Source organism: Rhyacophila brunnea, unplaced genomic scaffold, assembly GCF_057557595.1.
Source record: "Rhyacophila brunnea isolate RB1 unplaced genomic scaffold, BYU_Rbru_1.0 scaffold_6, whole genome shotgun sequence".
NCBI lineage: Eukaryota > Metazoa > Arthropoda > Insecta > Trichoptera > Rhyacophilidae > Rhyacophila > Rhyacophila brunnea.
The window spans coordinates 19,167,693-19,188,573 of record NW_028233276.1 but is presented as its reverse complement, the minus strand read 5'-3'; the positions used below and the strand labels follow the sequence as shown (position 1 = coordinate 19,188,573).

General features: G+C 32.9%; 1 protein-coding gene across 1 annotated transcript in view; it reads right to left on the bottom strand.

Annotated features, from left to right (window-relative positions):
• Positions 1-742: 742 nt before the first annotated feature.
• bnl (fibroblast growth factor branchless) overlaps positions 743-20,881 on the bottom strand; it is a 263,220-nt gene continuing 243,081 nt past the window's right edge. The window contains exon 3 of the mRNA XM_085956344.1: positions 743-1,682. Within this exon, the coding sequence (XP_085812470.1) occupies positions 870-1,682 (813 nt within the window). The 3' untranslated portion in view covers positions 743-869. The remainder of the gene's footprint in view (positions 1,683-20,881) is intronic.

The following is a 20,881-nucleotide window of genomic DNA, read 5'->3' as shown; positions in this document are numbered from 1 at the left end:
TATTACAAACTTTCGTTGCGGACATGCACTGTCATGCATTCATTTGGGACATAAAACAAATCGCAACCCAATTTACATTATCATAAACACATAGTTATTAGAGTGTGTTAGGTTATGATTTAATTTTAGATTCGAAATGAACTTTCAAGGTTTAGACATTTTAAAGTGACAGATGACAGGTGTATTAATTTGATACGCGTCTTTATGTCTGCGATTTATTTTTATGCGCGTGGTCAAGTTTGTATCGCGTATTTTTACAGTGAATTAAATGCGTTGGGCCACTAAACAAGTACCTTTTTTTATTAGCCTGTAAAATATAATTCAAAATGCTCATCAAAGCGTTACTACCGCATAGTTAAGTCAGTCAAAATTCTGTCAAGTTTCTTGTAAAAATTGCATATTTACGATAAAAAATGTGACAGTTTTAAATGACTTAATTGATATTTAGATATTATAACCATTCAGCCGAAAAAAAACATGAAATTCGCACGATTCAATAAATTAAAGCAGCCGACTGACGTATCTGAAAATTAAGCAAATACACTAGTATTATAGTCACTAAACTAAACACGGTCAAATTGTATTTTTCTTGTGTAAAAAACAATAAACCTATCAATAGGTTCTCAAACCCAAACGGATGGTGCCACAGTCAATAATTTTGTTATTATTATTAAATTAAACAATGTCTTCTTTCACTCTGGTAATTCAATCTAGTTAATCAGTCATTTTCGAGAGTAGGAGAAATCTCGATCGATTGTCCGGTTCGTTCGTTGGTTGCGTCAATGAGTCATCTTAGCTTTAGATTCCTTTAATGATGCTGAAGCCAAAGAAGGAGACCAGCAACGAGGACACGCACAAAGTTTCTGATCTCAATCGTCGTCTTCCTCGACCGTCTCCTGCACGGTCGAAGCGCTCCGAAAAAACTCTCCACTGTATGCTGAGCTGGTTGTGTACTCCCAGAACGTGACGTCCTCAACTTGCGTACTGCTAAAATCATCCGGACTGCTCGTCCAAGATTCCTCGTCACTGTCGTACGACATCGTGGGCAACGTCGACATGGCTGTCACGTAGGCTGAATCGTCAAGCGCTCTGCTGGCTTTTCTTCTACTCTTCGCTTGTTTCGGTCGTTTCTTCTTTATATTTGTCGCAGCTCCATCTGAATCATGCAGCTTGTTTCCGTGTTGGAACTTCTTTTGTTTCAAAGGTCTTTTATGCCTGACGTGTCCTTGTCCGTTATTTGTATTCTTATTATTTATCTGTTCTTTTACGCACTCTCCTTCTGGTGGACATTTTTGTTTGTTTTTCATATTTTGTTTTTTTGGAACAAAAACTTCGCAATTTTCGTTGGGCTTTTCATTCTGTCGACAGCGTCTTTTTTTCTTTTTGCATGCATGTCTAGGTCTATGCGGGTGTGGTTGAATTGTAGGTAGGGTGACTCCGGTGTGTTTCTTGTTACAGTGGCCCTTGTAGGCCCGGTGAACTGGCCTTGTCAGTGCTCTCACGTAGCCAGAGAGCTTACCCAAGGGTCGCTTGGCAGGAAGCTGGATTCTTCGAGGTCTTCCTCTCGCGTCCAGGGCCAGGTACATGGTTCTACGCGCGCCGGAGTGGCGGGCTGATGAATATGTGTTGTAGTGATGCTGCTCTAGCATCTCGTTGAACACGCATTCATCGGTGAACTCCCTCTGGAACAAAGAAATAAACATTATTAAAATGGCTGTAATGTACATACCATTTTAAGTAGACATTTTGGACATTTAAACTCGAAAATATATTTTGTACATCCATGACGCCGACGCTCCTTTATTTACAAAACAGAAAAATCTCGACTGAAAACGTGATTGTGTGTATCAAAACGTTATGAATTATCAGATATTTGTTTGTGTATCTGTAAAATATGTCATATTTTTCTTCTAATTATATCGCTAATCGCCAAATCAGGTGACGTGTCACATTTTAATTATTAGCCAATAAAGAATGTAAGTACGTAGGTAATTCCAATTATTGCTCAAAATAAATTTAAAATAGGAGCAAAATTAATGTTCATCGCACGTGAGTATTCAATGTAAAAGCCAAAAAAAAAATAAAAAAAATATGAAATTGCTAAGGAATTAAAAAAGTATTAATCTTGAAGGCAAGAAGAAGTAGAATATTGTTTGATGAATAACCTAATTGATAAAATATACGTTATGTTTATTATTCAAACAATTATCACGACTTTTATTAAATTTAACATAAACTTAATGTGATGGAGAGTTTTCGTAAAATGCACAAAGAAAAAAATATTTTGCCACAATAAATTCGACAGGGTCTCGATAAAAATTCGTTCGAAATTCAAACACTCAAGCAGCTATTTGAAGTTTTGAATTTAAATCGAAAATGTCAAACAATGAAACGGAATTCCGTCACAAGAGATTGTTTCACCGTTCAAACAAAAGATTGTTTGATGGAATTAAGCTGAATTGCTATAATTTCTAAGATTGATCGCCTTATCATTATATATTCTATCGAAAGATATCCATAATAATTTATTATTGTTTTTTTAAGGCGGCGGGGATAACAAAATTTAGCAGGTGCTACTGACTTTATTTAACCCGTCTACTACAGCTTCTCGTTGCTTCAACCGTGAACCACCGCACTTTTCCGGACACATTCATCATACCCAGACACTCTAACACTTTAAATCTATCGATCAACACCTGGCCTTCAGTTATAACTACGGGTGCTCACCTACAAGTTATTGCGATCTGTCGCATTCACGAGTGGTTATCGAATGTGCGTGGCCTAACGGTAATAATTATTAGAATCGTTAGTGTCCGTTTGTCTCGTCCACACTGCCGTGTCTTTTATAGATGTCGCGTCAGTATATTAGAGCAAACATTGCATGCATCAGATGGTTGCACCAATTATTTATGAGTAGCGCTGACCGAGGTCTTGCGTGTCGTAGAATGCCGAAAGGGGAAAGGCCAACCCGTTGAGAAGGCTATTTGATAGTCAAATCATCCGGATCACGATGCGCAGAAGAAGAAGTAATATTAAATTTACCTAAATAATTTGTATTTTTTTCGTTCTTGGGAGAGGGTACGAACTACCCTTGTGTGTGCCCCTGATCAGTCGAAAAGATATATCGTCACCTTACCATTAAAACCTCGTAAGTCTGAGAAGAATGTTGAAGGGAAGAAAAACACGTAATAAAAACAATATTTTCAACACTTCTCTAATAGATGAATCTGCCAACACTGATTGTGAAATAGGAGATTTTAATTCCATGTTTGAATCCACCAGACCTACGAGTTTTTAAAATTTGTCGATAGATGGACAGCATACTAGTCTAGACAACCGATGTTTTGGTATTAATTTAAAATATTTTTTTGTTTTAATTTTGTCGAACAAACTCCATTTTTCATAATAGCGCAAGGTGACGATATTAATAAAATTCAAAATTAGCGAATGGAAAACATACATTTAAGTTTCACAATCAATAGTCACAAAGCTTAAAAGGTACCCATATTGGATTATAACGTTATTATTATTATTTTATTATTTATTTGTTAAAACAAACTGTGAAGCCCATTTATAGTGGCAAAACTCCCAGGCTTGAGGAATTTACATATTAAATTATGTAAATATTATCACACCGAATTGTTATAAAATAATAAAAACCTGTGTTTCTCTTTATGGGCGGTCTCCATTATAAGTAATAATAAAATTGTCTTTAATGGCAGTAATATTATAATGGGTAGGTACGAACTAAAGAGTTAGAGACAGGTTAAATGATAGAGTCGAGAGTACGGTGTCAGCAGTAAATTTATTCGTAAATTCCTCAGATTCGGAAAGGTTTTTTTGACAAATATATTTTATTTCTTTTGAATCTCGGCAGTCTTTCTACTGCAGAATCACCGGAATTTTCTCAACAGTCTAGACAGCCATTGTGACGGAATTGTAGCAACAAATAGAGCATTACTGAATTTAAAATAAATATACAGTTGTAATACCATAAAAAATTATCTGTCCAAAAGAGGCTATTAATTTCAAAATCAAAAGTTTTTTCCTCTCGTAAAACTAGTGTCTATTTTCGCACTAAAGTTGCGCCGATAAGTATTTTTTGCAGTCACTTTTTCCGCTCCAAAGATTATATTATTATTGTGTTAAAATACGCAGACAAAATATAAAAAATGGAAAGTAATACAAAACTCACAAAATGTGTACAATAAGAATTATCAATCACTGTTTCTGATTATTTTAATATGCCTAAAAAATTAAATAATTGGTCTATTTTAAGTGGTTATTTATAGTGTGCTTAGTGCCGTGAGTACCTACTTGGTAGTTTCCGTGCTATCGCAATATACATAATATATTTGTATATTTTGCAGTCAATATGTTTACTTATCTGAAGGCAGGGCAGGGCACAGGTTAATGATGAGCATACCCTTTTAAAAAAATATGTACTTTCCACATTGTGGAGATTTTATTTTTATCGCATTGCAGTTGGACTCTTAAATATAGTTAGGGACTTACTCGCCTAAGTATGGTTCTGCATCATGCTCTAAGAAGCGTAAGTCCCTAAAATAGGCATATATCTTTAAGAGGCTAATATCTGCAACTTAGATCATGTCGCCTGCAGTACCCACACACACCTCATTATATATTTGTTCTCGTATTATTATATACATATGGATACCAGTGGCGAAGGGCGGAGGTAGGCTGTTGAGATCCGCGCACAAAAATAGTGCACATTAAACTTTCTTAGTCATACGTATTTATATTTATTGTACTAAGACTACAATTTACAGATGGTGTAGGTTAGTTTTTAAAAAACAATTAAGCCCTGCCTAAACCAAACCATAATAGTATTGGTATATTTTGGGTGATAAGACAAAATTGTGCACACTTTTTCATTCATACCTATTCGTTTTCGTTGAAATAAGAATACATATTTCACATATTGTTAGTGCATTTTTAAAATTCATTAAGCCCTGTCTAAATCAAACTATAATAGATAAAAAATATTATTCTGTGTATAAAATATCCAAAGTTACGTATCATTTAATTGCATAATTTTAGATATTTTATAGATATACCTACGAGGATTTTTTGACTATTGTCTATTATGGCATGGTTTTCGCAAGGTTTAATTGAATTTTAAAAACTAACCTACACCATCTGTAAATTGTTGTATTATTTCAATGAAAACAAATACGTATGACCGATAAAGTTTCGTGTGCAATATTTATGGCGGATATTAACAGCTTACCTCCACCCTTCGCCACTGAATTGGATACTAAAGGCGACGCAATCTATGTTGCCGATATTGGCACCTTAAGATAAGCGCATATCTGAGGGATTTACGGACCTAGTGTGGTTCCGCATCGCGCTATATGATATGCGATCCTCTCGAGACAACCGGGTCGGACATCCCGATGTTATGATTTTTTCGTATTAGGTACTTTCAATATTAAAGAATATTATTTAATTCTAAGCTGCTGCTTCGATGCTTCGTTCCACACCAATGTGGTGGTACCTATATATTTCGGCTTCATAGTAGGAAGCGTTGTAATTAGCTTGTAAAGAGCTGAAGATATCTGTTTGATGCTTAGCATTATTTGAGACAAGGTTATTTACCAAGAGAGGAATGCTCACATGTGTCGGAGGGCGGGCCGCCTATTTGTCAGTACATAAATCAATCTGGAGCTGATAGATACAAATGATCAAGACAACAGTCACCCAACAGAAACTAACAGGTTTTTTTTTGTTCTTGTGTGACACGGAGATAGTAAATAGGAATACAGAAAACTGTATAACAGTGCGATTATGTGTTACAAAATATATAAAAATATAATAGGATTTGTTTGTATTAAAAAAAAAGAAGTATTTATGTATGCTATGTATTGAAACGAAGAAGAAATAGAAGCGAATACAATGCAAGCGAATGTACGCCGTTACTTAAGTCGGGTCGCACATCTAAATACGCCTCGACTGTAAGATGTCAATTATGTCGATGTGATTTTGGTATTCACTAAACACGTGTAATTTAGTGTATCTCCTCACACAGCTTGAATGCGACATATTGGTTTGAAAAAAAAAACACACGGTGTCACAAACAACAAATTTCACTCGAAATGGGGTGAAGGTGTATCGTATCGGCATATGTGCCAAAGTTGCTTTTTCATTCGTTTCGGCTAACCTCGTGACGTCACTGTCCCGGTATGGCCTGCAAGAAAATTGTAACACTGCGCCTGGTTTTGATTCATGACTATATCCCAGTCGAGACGATTTTCAATGCGCGACCAAGTTTAGGGTGACCGTAATGTTTCTGCGAGCGAAAACTGCAATTTGGTACTTTTAATTTTAAATAAAATTTAATTTTAATTAAAAACATTTTTTATTTTATCTTACTTAATTAAAAAATAAACTTACAATTTAGAATTTTATCATTATAATGTAATATTTAGTATTTTATCATTATAATGTAATTTTCACAACATTTTTAAAACGTGACAAAACAATTTTTGAACTATGAAAAGTTTTAAAGTATATTGTTTATAATTTAAAGAGCATAAAGTTATCTAGAAAATATATGAAGTTAGTTATATCTTCAATAAATAATTTTGCCTTATAAATTCTACCAGTTGACGATTGAAGCGGATGAAACCATTCCTGATTATAATATAATTAAACTATGTGGATTAAGTGTCTACTACATAATGTTGTGTTTTATTTTTATTAATAAGAATGGTTATGCCAATAGCCAATGTGATCATTAGATTGAAAATCCAATTTAGAAAGTCTTAGTACGAAATTAAAATCACACCAGATGCAAGGCATGATCATAAAAACGTCACTTACCCAATTTTCAATGATATAGTAATTTTAAAATCTCTTAAATGTATTTACAGAAGTCTAAACGAAGCGTCAAATTCACAAACGACTCACATAAAAAAGAAAGAAAACAAATTAAATGATCGCGGTGTTAAGGGGGGACATGCTCGTCGAAGGTCAAAATTGAGTTTTTATTGTATTTTCAAACCATGATTCTGGACACTCCTTAAACGTTGTAGATAATTTATTTATATAATTTTGAAGCCTTATTATCCTTTATAGTTATTTTGAACATTTGATGACTGCATAAAGTATTTTTGTTACATAAAATAGTATTCTTTTAAACCTCTCGCTCTAATGTTTTAGAATATAGTCATATTTCGGTACATAACTGTGCAGCGGTGTTAAAATTTTTTACATTTATTAATTTTTAAACGCATTTATAAAACCATTAGTATAATTTATTACGAGATAATTTTTGTAAAATATTCACGATAAAAAATTATATTGATAATCTCTGTGATCCCAAATTTGACAAGAATTAGGCATTTTATTATTCAAAAAATCGGCAAGATTAACACATTTGAAGATAATTTTAAAGATACTTATTATAAGCTATGTCTTTGACCATTCAAGTGTGATAAACGTCTTATGAATAATGATTGCTTTATAATAATTATTGACCTAAGAATAAGGTAGTGTTTTTTTGAAATACGCCATTTCTTTTGTCATTCCCCAGTGGTTAAGCTACAACATACGGCCGTAGCCATAAATTGACAAACTATAATTGAAGTAGGGAGTAAAATGATATTGACGCGCGTGTTTGAACATGTACCGTTTAAAAAAAAATAAAAAAAAAATCAGTTAGGTACATGTTCAAACACGCGCGTTAACATAATTTTACTCTTTACTTTAATTATAGTTTGTCAATTTATGGCTACGGCCGTATGTTGTAGCTTAACCACTGGGGAATGACAAAAGAAATGGCGTATTTCAAAAAAACACTACCTTATTCTTAGGTCAATAATTATTATAAAGCAATCATTATTCATAAGATGTTTATCACATTTGAATGATCAAAGACATAGCTTATAATAAATATCTTTAAAATCATCTTCAAATGTGTTAATCTTGCCGATTTTTTGAATAATAAAATGCCTAATTCTTGTCAAATTTGGGATCACAGAGATTATCAATATAATTTTTTATCGTGAATATTTTACAAAAATTATCTCGTAATAAATTATACTAATGGTTTCATAAATGCGTTTAAAAATTAATAAATGTAAAAAATCGTAACACCGCTGCACAGATATGTACCGAAATATGACTATATTCTAAAACATTAGAGCGAGAGGTTTAAAAGAATACTATTTTATGTAACAAAAATACTTTATGCAGTCATCAAATGTTCAAAATAACTATAAAGGATAATAAGGCTTCAAAATTATATAAATAGATTATCTACAACGTTTAAGGAGTGTCCAGAATCATGGTTTGAAAATACAATAAAAACTCAATTTTGACCTTCGACGAGCATGTCCCCCCTTAAGTTTTATAATATTATGTTGACGCGTTTGCAGATAAACATAATTTATTAAGGACTTTATTTATGGCGCGAATTTAACTCTTTCGACCACAGTGTTGAATTTCATATGATTTGTATTTTAATAAATATTTAGAAAAAAGCATGTTATCGTCATCATCGGTATAATGGTACGTTTACATCTGACACTTATACCATTATACTTATTTTATGTGTCGGACATAAAATTTCATTTACTGTTTACACCTGCATGGATCTGACATAAAATTCTGGTATACTTCTCGTTGAAATAAAGTCTCGACACTTTATTCAATGGCAACATTGGAATAAATATATGCGGTGTTTACATATGATATTGTAATTTATTCGGACACTTATTTTGTATACTTCTCAAAAACGTTATGTCAGTTGTCAATATGGGAATGTTAAAAAAGAAAGCAGCGAGTGTTATTATTTTAAGTCTTTTGGCAACAAAAAGGAGGAAAAAATGGTCTAGATGGGTGCGGGAATGGATTCAGCGACGAGAAGAACTAGGTGCCTTCCGTTTAATGTCAGAGTTTAAAATCGAAGATCCAACTCAATTTGTGAACTTTAGTTTGCAAGATTGGACCTTTTGCCAAAAAACAAGACACACAATTCAGAAATGCGTAGAAGAACGATTAACAGTAACATTGCGATATCTAGCACTTGATCGTCATTGTATATTCAATATAATATTATCGTACCTAATACGAGTGCAGGTGTGGGCCAAAATGAATTAGGTAACACCATTTGAAGCGCATTTTTTCTTCACAGAGTGCATCAGAATTAATCGTATGTGCCGAGAACAAGCGATATTTTATTTTCGAACAAAATCCATAGAACACGGCACATCCGATTTATTTCTCATTGTCTATGATTTTTGACAGATCGCTACAGTACATTTATTAACGTAAACTTTGGGCATACATTCATGGTTTACCTATGATTATTGATTGTCCGTTGTTTTAGAAATATACATATGCAATTCACTAGGTACCTGTCAAACTACGAATATTGTGTCAGGTACTTGACATAAAAGTAGACGGTGGTCCAACTTCGGTGATATATCGCTCCAAGTTCGAACTTGTCGAATACGCGGTGTTTACATTTGCGTATATAAGTAGATTGAATAAGTGGTAGGTGAGAGTCGACACACGCAAAATAAGTGGCAGATACAAATATACTTACTGTTTACACTTAAGTGAATATGGTGTCATACATAAATATGACGATATTAGTGTCAAATGTAAACGTACCATAAGAACCTAATGTGGGTTTGAATTCTGGGACTGGCAAGTAGGTACACATATTGTTTTTCAATTTGTGTACGAGTCAGAGTATGGACCTAATAGGTTGAGCAAGTGGCTGACTTCCATTTCTCGTAAAAACAAAATTTGTTAATACAAACCTCCACTCTGTGGAGACCCATATGATCATATTAGGATCGGAGATGGTCGAAAGAAAGTGGGGTTTGGCCGACTCCGGATAACTGTTGTCGGCCGCGAATGCCATCGTCTCAACCCTAAGGGATGCTGTATTTCTACAAAGTTCAACCACCGCTATCTAGGTTACCTGACCCTTCTTCCCCCTCTGGTCTAGTGAAGAGTAGGGTCTTCCGTGAAACATGGATTTTGAAAAATTATAGGTATTTATTTACTAGGGAAGCTCATACATACATTTTACGGATCGAAGTCGTTTTATTTTATTATCGTAACCAAAATGTGAACCAAAGTTACAACCAAGCAAGACTTGAATATATGTTTCTGAGTTTTAACAAAATCTTATTTATGATGTTAACCGTCAATCCATGGTGGAAGTGTATTTAATGAAGTGAATTTAAATAAAACTAAATTTTTTAGTAGGTACTGAGTATTCCACTTTTATTAAATATTAATCGGACCGTTTCGTCCGCCCCAGAGGGAAATTTTCAACTATATATATTCAAAGAATATAATATAACAAACAGACATGTACTAATCATTTTAAAAATATATATAAACATTCAGAAATAAAACGAATTACTAAACAAAATTTAAAAAAAATATGTGTTATAAAATAATTTACTTTCATAACATTTGGAGAAAATTGTTAAATATTTTTTCCATTATTTAGTGGTATTTTTTTATCATCAAGCCTTTACTTCAAATACATACAACAGAATGTAAATGCCATACGCTAAATAATTTGATTAAATATTTACATGATAAATTATAGGTAAGTACCTACATAGTAAATAGAAATTTATTGTACAAATCATTTTGACAGTGTATGGATGTAGACTGATATAAATAGTATAAAATGAACATTACACAAGCAGTGTGGGTGCATAGAGTTAGTAAGTATCGCACATCAGGAAAACGTTCTACGTCAATGGCGCAGAAGTGAGCAATCAAATTTTCGCAGTCAAGCACTACCACGCTTTTGGAAAAAGCTGCTTTAGGGGGATCATATATGCCAACAGAGAACCTAGCGGAAGAATATGAAGCTTGCAATTTGAGATTTTTTTTTGATAATTTACAATTTCAACTGTATTAATTAATAAATATGTATCTGATAACATTAAAAAGATTTTTTTTAAGTCAAAGATAAACTTACAATTATGAAACTGTGTATGTATGTACAACGTATGAAACTCTGTTAAGAGGGATCATGATATGATCCCCCTTAACAGAGTTTCATACAAAAATCCCCATATTGAGTGTGTGTGCACCCGTTGATATAGGCAAGTATATTGGCAAAATCAAACAATTTCTGCGTCTGTGCGCCGAGTCGTTGTCGCACGGGACCGAATGAATGACAAAAAAGTTACAATGCATTGTCAAAGTTGTAAAGTAGTAAACTAGTAAAATTAAATATTCTAGTATCTGATGCTTAGCCAGTCAAAGGTGAGGGAAAAGGCGTAATAAAGATCGTAAAACGTCCCAGCGGCTACATAAACAAGTGTTTTTTTTCTCTCTAAAATTAGTATGTAATAAAAAGAAATAAATTAATTTAATACGAGGTCAAAAAGTCTCTTAATTCATTTCGTTTTCTAATATGTTGCAAAGTAGACATTATTTTTAAGATAAATAAAGTGACATCTTTACACTTTTAGGATTAGCCACATATGAAGCTATCCCTATGAAAAATGTGAAGGACGAAGCCCGCTGAAGACAAATTGGGAGACAGTCTTCGACCCAGTACCTTATACACCATTTACACGTGCATGGGTTTACTACTGACTACGGATTATCGCGGCCATAACACAAAAATGCACGTGTAAACACGTATTATCTTGCAAATTCCAATATTGCATGCATGTATTAGAAAAGTTCAGAAACTAATGAATTTTCACGCGACAATTGGACCGTGTAATATCTGCGTCTGTACGTTAGAACGATAGTAGCGAACCTGCCGATAACAAAAAATTAACTACACCGCGTAGACTCTTTTTGAGGTTAACCTGTCAAATAGTACTATAAAATGATAACATCGCGTCTCGCTTACTCTTGAAGAACGAGATTGGCGAGACAGTTACCACTTTAACGTGTAAACAGTTATTACCGCGATAGTTTAAAATACACACTATTGGTTCAAGTAAATCCATGCACGTATACAGGCGCTATCTGTAAAACAATAAATTATAATATATTATCGATATTTGGAAAGAGTTTCATCGTCATAAAGATGTTACAATTCGATGATAATTGGAAACAGTGAAAATTAGCTACACGTGTAATTGTATATATCTACATAATATAATTTATTTCCGATTTTATTATAGATATTAAAACTTAAAAATATATTTATTTTATCGTGTACGTTTTTAGAATGAAAGAAATGCATGGGTAGGGCCATTATATCGAAAAAACGAATAATACTTGCAAGTTTCGATATCAATTATTTTTGGCCGTGATGGATTTATTTTCAAAAAAAAATCGCAAAATTGGTATCGGCATCAAAAAATAATATAGAAGTCTCGTCCAAAGAGTATCAATACTTTTTTGACAGTCCTACGTGTATGTGCTTATAATATAATAATATGATAAGTTATTATCCATTCCAATATTACATGAGCGGTGTAGATTTCAAAGTTTATGTATAAAAATATCATAAAGCTCTCTTGTGTAGGGCGCAGAACCTCAAACATTTTGTAAGAGCTTTTTAAATATTTTGATGTATCTCAGATAGTATGATACATATTATGGTGATATAACTGAAATATATGGAAAAATCTAGACCGAGTGGGATTCAACTTTTACTATTGTAAGTGTGCAATTATACCCCGTTTATACGTGCGTGGATTTGGCTCCTTTTAAATCTTCTGACGAATCTATTGAGTTAATTGCGTCAAAGAAAATCAACGCTGGCTAAATTTTAAACAAGCTCCTATGCAGTAGGTCCATTAAGAGTTTACTCTCATATTATAATGTAACTAATTTTATACATATATAGCATTATATTACTGCATAAAGGCGGCACATTCTAAGGGACGGCAATTCGAAGTAACGAAGGTAGGTAGCACATAAATCAGAATAACGTAGAACGTCTAACGTATAGAAACATAAAAATGCATTAATAGGGACAGTCATATTTTTTATATCCTCCTACATTTTTCAGTAATAATTATTGATACAATATTTAACTATGCCAAGTTTGGGGGCCATTTTTATATCATGGAATCTACCCTTCCCTACAAAACATACTCTACATAAAGTATCGAATTTCTAATCTGGACTATTCAAAGACAAGGATGCACTCATAAAACTATTTATTGTACTTGCTCCATTAAACAAGGGAATGTGGAAAAGAGGAAAAAACATAGCGACTTTATTACGTCTGGATATAGCATCGGGTTACATAATATTATTTGGTACATACACTGAATGTTTTTTTCCTTAACGGCCCACATGCTCAGCGTAGATCAAAATGAAGCTTTTATGGAATTTTCAGAGCATAACCCTGGACATTCCTTAAAGGTTGTAGATAATCAATTTAAATAATTTTGAAGCCTTATTATCCTTTATATTTATTTCAAATATTTGATGACTGTATAAAGTATTTTTATTACATAAAATAGTATTCTTTTAAACCTCTCGCTCTAATGTTTTAGAATATAGTCATATTTCAGTAGGTCCATGTGAAGTGGTAAGATTTTTTAGATTTATTAATTTTTAAACGCATTTACAAAACCATATAGTTCAAGTAAGTTACAACAAAAAATTTTGGAGTGATCCATGAATTAAAGTAATACCTTTGATTTAAAATTCAAAAGCCAATCGCCAATAGTAACTCAATTTGGAAAGCGCTTCAGAGAGTATTAAGAACCGTTAGTTAAAATTTGTCGCAATTAAGTATGGCGCCTTTAGCATAGTGGTCGTGCATGGGCGCGAAACCCGAGAGATACAGTTCGATCCTGGGTCAGGGTGTCTTTTTTCAAAAAAAGATTTTTTTATTGGTTATAATATATTTTCTCAGAAGTGTTTTCAAAATTATGTATGTTAAATAATATTTGAATTGCAAAACAATTTGATTGTATCATCGGTGATTTTCTTTGACGCATATGACGTAATTGATTTATCAGAATATTTAAAAGTTCAAATCGGTCATCACCATCATCAACCGGTGTCGATCAACTGCTAGATGAAGGCCTCCTTTAGTTCCCTCCACTTTTATCGGTCCCTAATTATTGCCATATACATCCATAGAACTTTATGAGTTCATCTACCCAGCGGGTGTTAAGGGATCTCTGGTACCACTGAATGATGGTATTTATCGAAAAACTGAAAATTAACAGCAGTGGAGAGTGTAGCCTTCAGAATCATGACATTTTAAGGGGTGCCAGATCGGTGCTCGCAAGATTCCGGTTACAAAAGAATTAAAGAGTTCAGGGTTCGCTTCCCGTTCCTTTTCCAGCTCTGGTTATACCAACTGGTAATATTTCTCATTTTTTAAATTTATTAAACATAATAATAATAATGTGCGTTTCGATTTGCAGAATGGATGCTTAAGGGAATAATAGCCTAAAACTGAATAAACCAAATCTTGTCAAATTTCTATATAATAATATTCAAATACATCCACGATGAAAAATTTTCTAGCTGTGGCCGTTGATTCCCTTTAAACGATACATATAATATTATTATATAGGTTTATTCCAAGTAAATCGGTATAACATTGTATAGAAGTGATATATTATGTAATTGTATCTATCATTTTAACTACAGTGAATGCAAGAAAATAAAATTATCAATGTTTTTACGGGTCATTTTCATTTGAATACATTTAAATCAATTATAGGGAAAAATATTAACAATAAAACTTTTGTAACCGTATTATGAATAGACAATAATAATATTGTATATAATTGATTTATGGTTGTGATTCAAATGCCACCCACCGATTTGCCGGGAGGTCGATCTGGCTGACCGAATTTATTCAAAAGGGTTCTTTATTCTTCACTCTTATAGACAATAATATAGAGCGCAGTGATACTTTATTATTCACTCATAGACAAGATATAGAGCACACTGATAAGTTGAAACTACATTTTTCAATCACTGCTGTGTATACTCGAGGCTCCAAATTATTGGGGAGATAACAAGGAGACGTATTATTTTTGTTTGTGGCGTACTGCCGAATCTTGATAAATGATGTTATTGCAGTGGCTTTCGTGACTAGTTTTATTTAAAAGTTACTTATTAAAAATATTTTCAACATTAACTATCATCATTGTTGTCAGACGAGGTCGACCCACTGCTGGATAAAGTCCTCCCTTAGATCCTTCCACTATTCTAGATCCTTAGTTCTTCGCTGCTAAATTTATGAGTTCGTGTATCCGGTGTGTTTTAGGGCGTTCCTGTGGCCATTTACTTGGGTACCTAGGGATTCCAATCCCGGGATCCCGAGCTATTTTCGATACCTATTAATCCCGGGATTGATAAACGTAATCCCGGGATTTCGGGATTGATTTTTTTGAAAAGATTGGAAAAAAACAATGCTTCGCACTTTTAACAAAGTAATTACACCATGATATCATACGTTTTACGGCAGTTTCATATTTGGCTGACTAATTAGATTTATGAAGTGGAAAGGCCATAAGTACGCCATGATTATTTGCTTTACTATTTTAAATCTCGCTAATCCATTCATTAAGTCTTTACTATCAGAAACAGCAATCTCCTATTAAATTCACATTATTATTTATATTAAAATATTATTTACTCCATTAAACTTGTGTATTTCCAAGATTGAACGTATACAATATTAACAATAAATGTCTTAAATAGTATAAATTATACTAGATTTATTTTTGACCGATTTTATCAATGTTATTTGTAAATATAAAAATTTTATATTAACAATGGAAAAAATGCCAATCCCGGGATTGTCAAATTGTAATCCCGAAATCCCGGGATCAGAATTTTGGCTCGGGATTGGATTCCCTAGGTACACTGTATGAATGGAATTTGCCCACTCGTCGAGCGACATTCTGCCCCATTGCCATTTCATCTACTTAACGACCGCTGTCTCCTATCATATCACGCACTCTTCTCTGCCTTCTTATCCATTGATATATTTTGTGGTTTTTCCACGTTATGCCCAACATGCACATCTACATGCCACGTTACACTACTCGTCATTTTTGAATTTCACTTAGATTAAATGTCCATATTTCACATGCACACGTGAGCACTGGTAGCACACATTGGTTGAACACTTTACACTTAAGAGCATACTTCAGTGAAACGGCGAATAATTTTCAACTATAGGTGCGATGAAATTTCGGACTCGCTGCCAATCGAAGAGCGAAAGTCGAGCAGTGAATACGTCAATTTGTTTTGTGATGGCGTCGTGGGAATTAATTCTTAAATCGTGTAAAGATGACTAAAAAACATTACCCATTTACTTGAAAAAGAAAACATGTCAATGAATATGTTATTATTATTACTAATAGAAAAATAAACATGACATTAAATGGACGCATGTTGATTTTTTATGACAAATTATGTTTTGTTCTGCACGCGTCGTTTGCACAATCTTCGCGTCGCGATTGATTTAGACCGTGCCCCAGCTGAAGTATAGCCTTAAGACACAATGGGAGGTCACTTTTGAAAACACTATTAAGACTTAGGCGTAAAACCCACTTAACGCAGCAAGTGTGGCTCTCGCGCAAAATTTCACAACTGGCGCGTAAATCAACGAAAATACAACGTAATCAAATACGCCAGCGCCCACTGGATTTGACGACGCATTACGCGCGCCCGCCCCATGAGTCATCGTTTTTTGGCTTCTCGGCGATATGAATGAACGAACATACAACGTATCCATTCATTGAAAACGGCGAGCAAAATCATGCTGCTCGAAGCGTCGTCGATGCGACGGGCGAGAAGCCATTATTTAAGAACAGCGAACTCTTTGTTTAGTTATTGCGTGTCCGATTTTAATTACAAGCCCCGAGAAATTTAATAATATTTTTATTGCTTTGTTATGACTGTTATGAGAGACGCTGATAATAATAATTATTTTGTGCTGCTTGAGCCCCTTATTACATAGGTGAAGGGTAATGCGCGGGTGGGAGGGGGCCTACTCAGTAGTGAGCGCGTCGAGCGCTTTTTTGGTGGGCTTTATGCTTTACATTAAGTTACAAATACATATCCATGTCAGTTTGCAACAGCAATCATATAATATATATTATATTTTTCTATCGACATATTTTGCTCCAGACCGAGCATATCGTCTCAACACTCTCAACAGCGGGTGATATGTAGATACATATATCACTTACATACATCAGTGGAAAATACGCACAGCTAGATTGATATAAATAAATAGTGCATTTGTAAAAACATGATCTCGGGTTTAATCGAGATTTCTTTTTATCCTAAAAACAAACGATGTTCAGCCGGTTATAAAAAAATATTTTGATTTAAAAATTGCGGAATATAAATCATAATATTCACTGCAACTTGACGCAAGATGTTTTCATATATTTTTTAATATAGACACTAGAAAAATAATTTCATACAATAGTCTTGTCAATACTTTCTAGTTAGTAGTTAGTAGTTAGCTAGTTTCTCGCATTGTTCTGACTAGGCATTACTAGGCAATATTTTATATTCTACTAACTAGGATAATATATTTAACAATATTTTTTTTAACGTAAAATAATCGTTTACTGACGTGACTTTACTACTTGATACGTTTAATTTATCTATTGGAAACAATGACAATATTAAAGGTTTCTAGGTGTTTGGAGATGGTAATCTAATGTTAGATTATATTAGATTTAAAATATCTTCTTCGATCATGTCCGATCCTAATAGGATCATATGGGCCTCCACAGACTGGTGTTTTGTATTTACAGATTTTTGTTTTTACGAGAAATGGATGTCAGCCAAACTTGATCAACCTAATTATGTCCACACTCTGAATCATACATAAATTAAAAAAAACAATATGTGTGCTTGTCAGACCCAGGATTCGAACATGTGACCCACGACACGAAAGGCCAATGCTTAATTAATATATAACAATAGGTATGTGATTAGTATTACGGTAAAAAAGTTCGTACATATCTATTTATGTAAACGTATTTATTATTGCCAAACGAATATTTTCTTATAATTACGTTTAAAAATACATAAAAAGCATTTACCTAACTGATAAAATTAAAAAAAATGACGATTACGGCGTGTTATATTAAATTTATGATGAATATTGTATTGCAGTAAAATGAGTAGATATAATTTCATTTATAAAATGGCCTACTTATAAAAAATTCCATATAAGTCAGCGATTCAAAAATTGCTGAGTGAAATTTGTTTGATGCATAATATGCAGTTTTTTCATTGACATTTAAAACGACGGAGTTTTTTTATGATTACACGGTGTTAAGAAAGGCTTCACTTTTTTGAAAATGTTTGAATATTTCTAACAGATGGTTGTGAAGAAAAGAAATTTATTAAATATTTTATTATAAAATGTATGAACCTTATTTATTGTTTTCATTTAAGCAGTATATTAATATTTTAATATCATATTTATATAGAAACTTTGAATAATTTAAATATTTAGTGTACAGTGTCACTAAATAATAAAAATCTCTAAAGAAAGAAACTCGATTGAGGTCAGTGGGTCTATTCCATACACAAGGCGGCTATTGACTGTAGTTTATCATATTTATGTATTAAGGCGGTTAATTGTTACAATAAGTTAACCATCTAAACTGTCAAAAAGTGCTATGTTTTAACTGCCCCACTCTTGGCTGTGTTAACTTTTAGCACGACAGTTTTTACAGTTTATACGGCTAAATTATTGTAACGATTATAATACATAAGTATGATAAACTACCGTCGATGGTTGCCTTGTGTAAAGAATTATACAATTATAACAATTATTGTATAATCATCAAAATTAAAAGGCAGAATAGGATACGTACCGAAGGTTTTTAAAACGATAGAGTAAATCCTTTGACCTAGCTCTTTGTTGTTAATCCTTATGAACTCGTCGCCCATTTATATCCTTTCACAGTACCTATATAAAGCGGCCCGACTTATCAGCCATTATAATATTATTATCAATACTCGTTTTATTATTATCGGAAGGTATACCGTCAATTTGAATAGTCTTCAAAAAATAAACATAGAAACCCAATAATACTTGGATATAGCTGATAGACTCTCAGGGCGACAGGAAATACCTTTGAAGACATTGCATGGGCTAAGAGTCAGTGTCCCAAGATGCAAGACGAAGCTGAAAACGTCATACATCTTAGCAGTTGAAAACATTTAATCTGAGTGGAAGTCGCCAGTAATGTACTAATGTCTATTCTTATATCAAGATTCGGGATAACATGTAATGAGAAAGGCAACTGATAAAGGCGATCTCAGTTACAATGTTTTGGAGAGAAGTAATTTGATTCTGAAAACGATAAGTAAGTAAGAACATGTGACAGCCCAGATCAAAGTCAATCAAAATCCTTGTAAGAATAATATAAGCCACACTAATTAATAACCAAAACATGTCATATATTTCTTTTACAGCGTGTAGGGTGTACATCTTTCTCGGACATAAAAATACAAAAGTTCCCGCCGAATTGCATTTTATTTGTAGGCGCATTTAGCCGCGTAAGTCATTGCCCACTATAAAAATAAATAAATCTCTGGCTCGTTATCCGAATAAAATAGGGACTTCCTATTAAGATAAGAAACATGTCTGAGACACAAAAGAAATGAAAAAAAATGTGAATGCTTCACCGAAAACATAATCTCGCAACCCGTATAGTAGAAGTTAAAGGGTTGGTTTGAGAACATTTTTTCATTAAATGGCAGTTTACCAAGAGTTCAGAGATTAAGGCATACTTTATTGTTTTTCAAATTGAGGAAGTTTGTGAAAGATGGGTAAGTTATTTTTATTTATTAAAATACACCCAATAATATAATATGTATATTGATTTCTCTAAGTCAAATGAGCCTAATATACATTTTGACGAAATTTTATAAAGTTTAGAATTATTGTATTGTTATCGTGCCAAAAAGATGATAGTAAAAGTTATTCTGTGACAAAGATACAACTGTTTTCGGTAGCACGTTAGTGACAGTAATGGACGTGCAAAAATAAGTTTCAAACATTACTATCCTTTGAGTGTTCGAAATAAACTTATATCACACTATTAATTTTGCGGAGAAATAGTGATTTTAATGAGTGAAAAAGCTTTTTAATTTCAAATAGAAAAGCTCAAAAAGACGGAGGAAATATTATGTTATTGTTTAATTAAATCGTTTATATATAAATTTTGGAATTATACAAAGTAGGTATATAGAACACACTGGCATGGATCAAGGCTTTACCGATAGTTAGAACTATTTTCGATTATGATATTTGGTACTGTTTCTATGCGTAATAATTCTATATTGTATGTCCAAAAGAGCAAAAAAAAAAACACTTTTCACGAAAACGCAATTTAAGATTTTTAGCCGTTTCATGTCTATCGGTTTTTGATTTTAGGAATACTCAAAAGGTTAATTTGTCTCTGAAAAGATTTTAATACTTTTGTACTTAACTATTTTTATTTTGCAAAATCGTACATAAAACACACTGATTTTGAGGTAAGTACAGATATTGACTTTCACACGAATATGAACATGTGGGACAACTAGGAATGATCAACTTTCATAAAATTTAAATTCAAGGCGGTGAATTTACATACTTTCCATACATATTTCGATTATATACATACAGCTAAAATACAATTACATTACATCAACCTATATCCTCGAGTGTTATAAAAAATAAAGAACGAATAAAATCAGTAAGTATTTAAAATGTCTTACAACACGATCAGTATACGAGTATTATATGTCTATGTTTTAATTTATTACCTTCTTGATATAAATTTATAATTCACTGAAACAAAATAATTACTACTTAAGTCTTATTATATTATAATGAAAGATTCAAATCGATTTCGCAGTATAACAAAAATACTTAGCATTTCTTATAATAATTATGAATAAA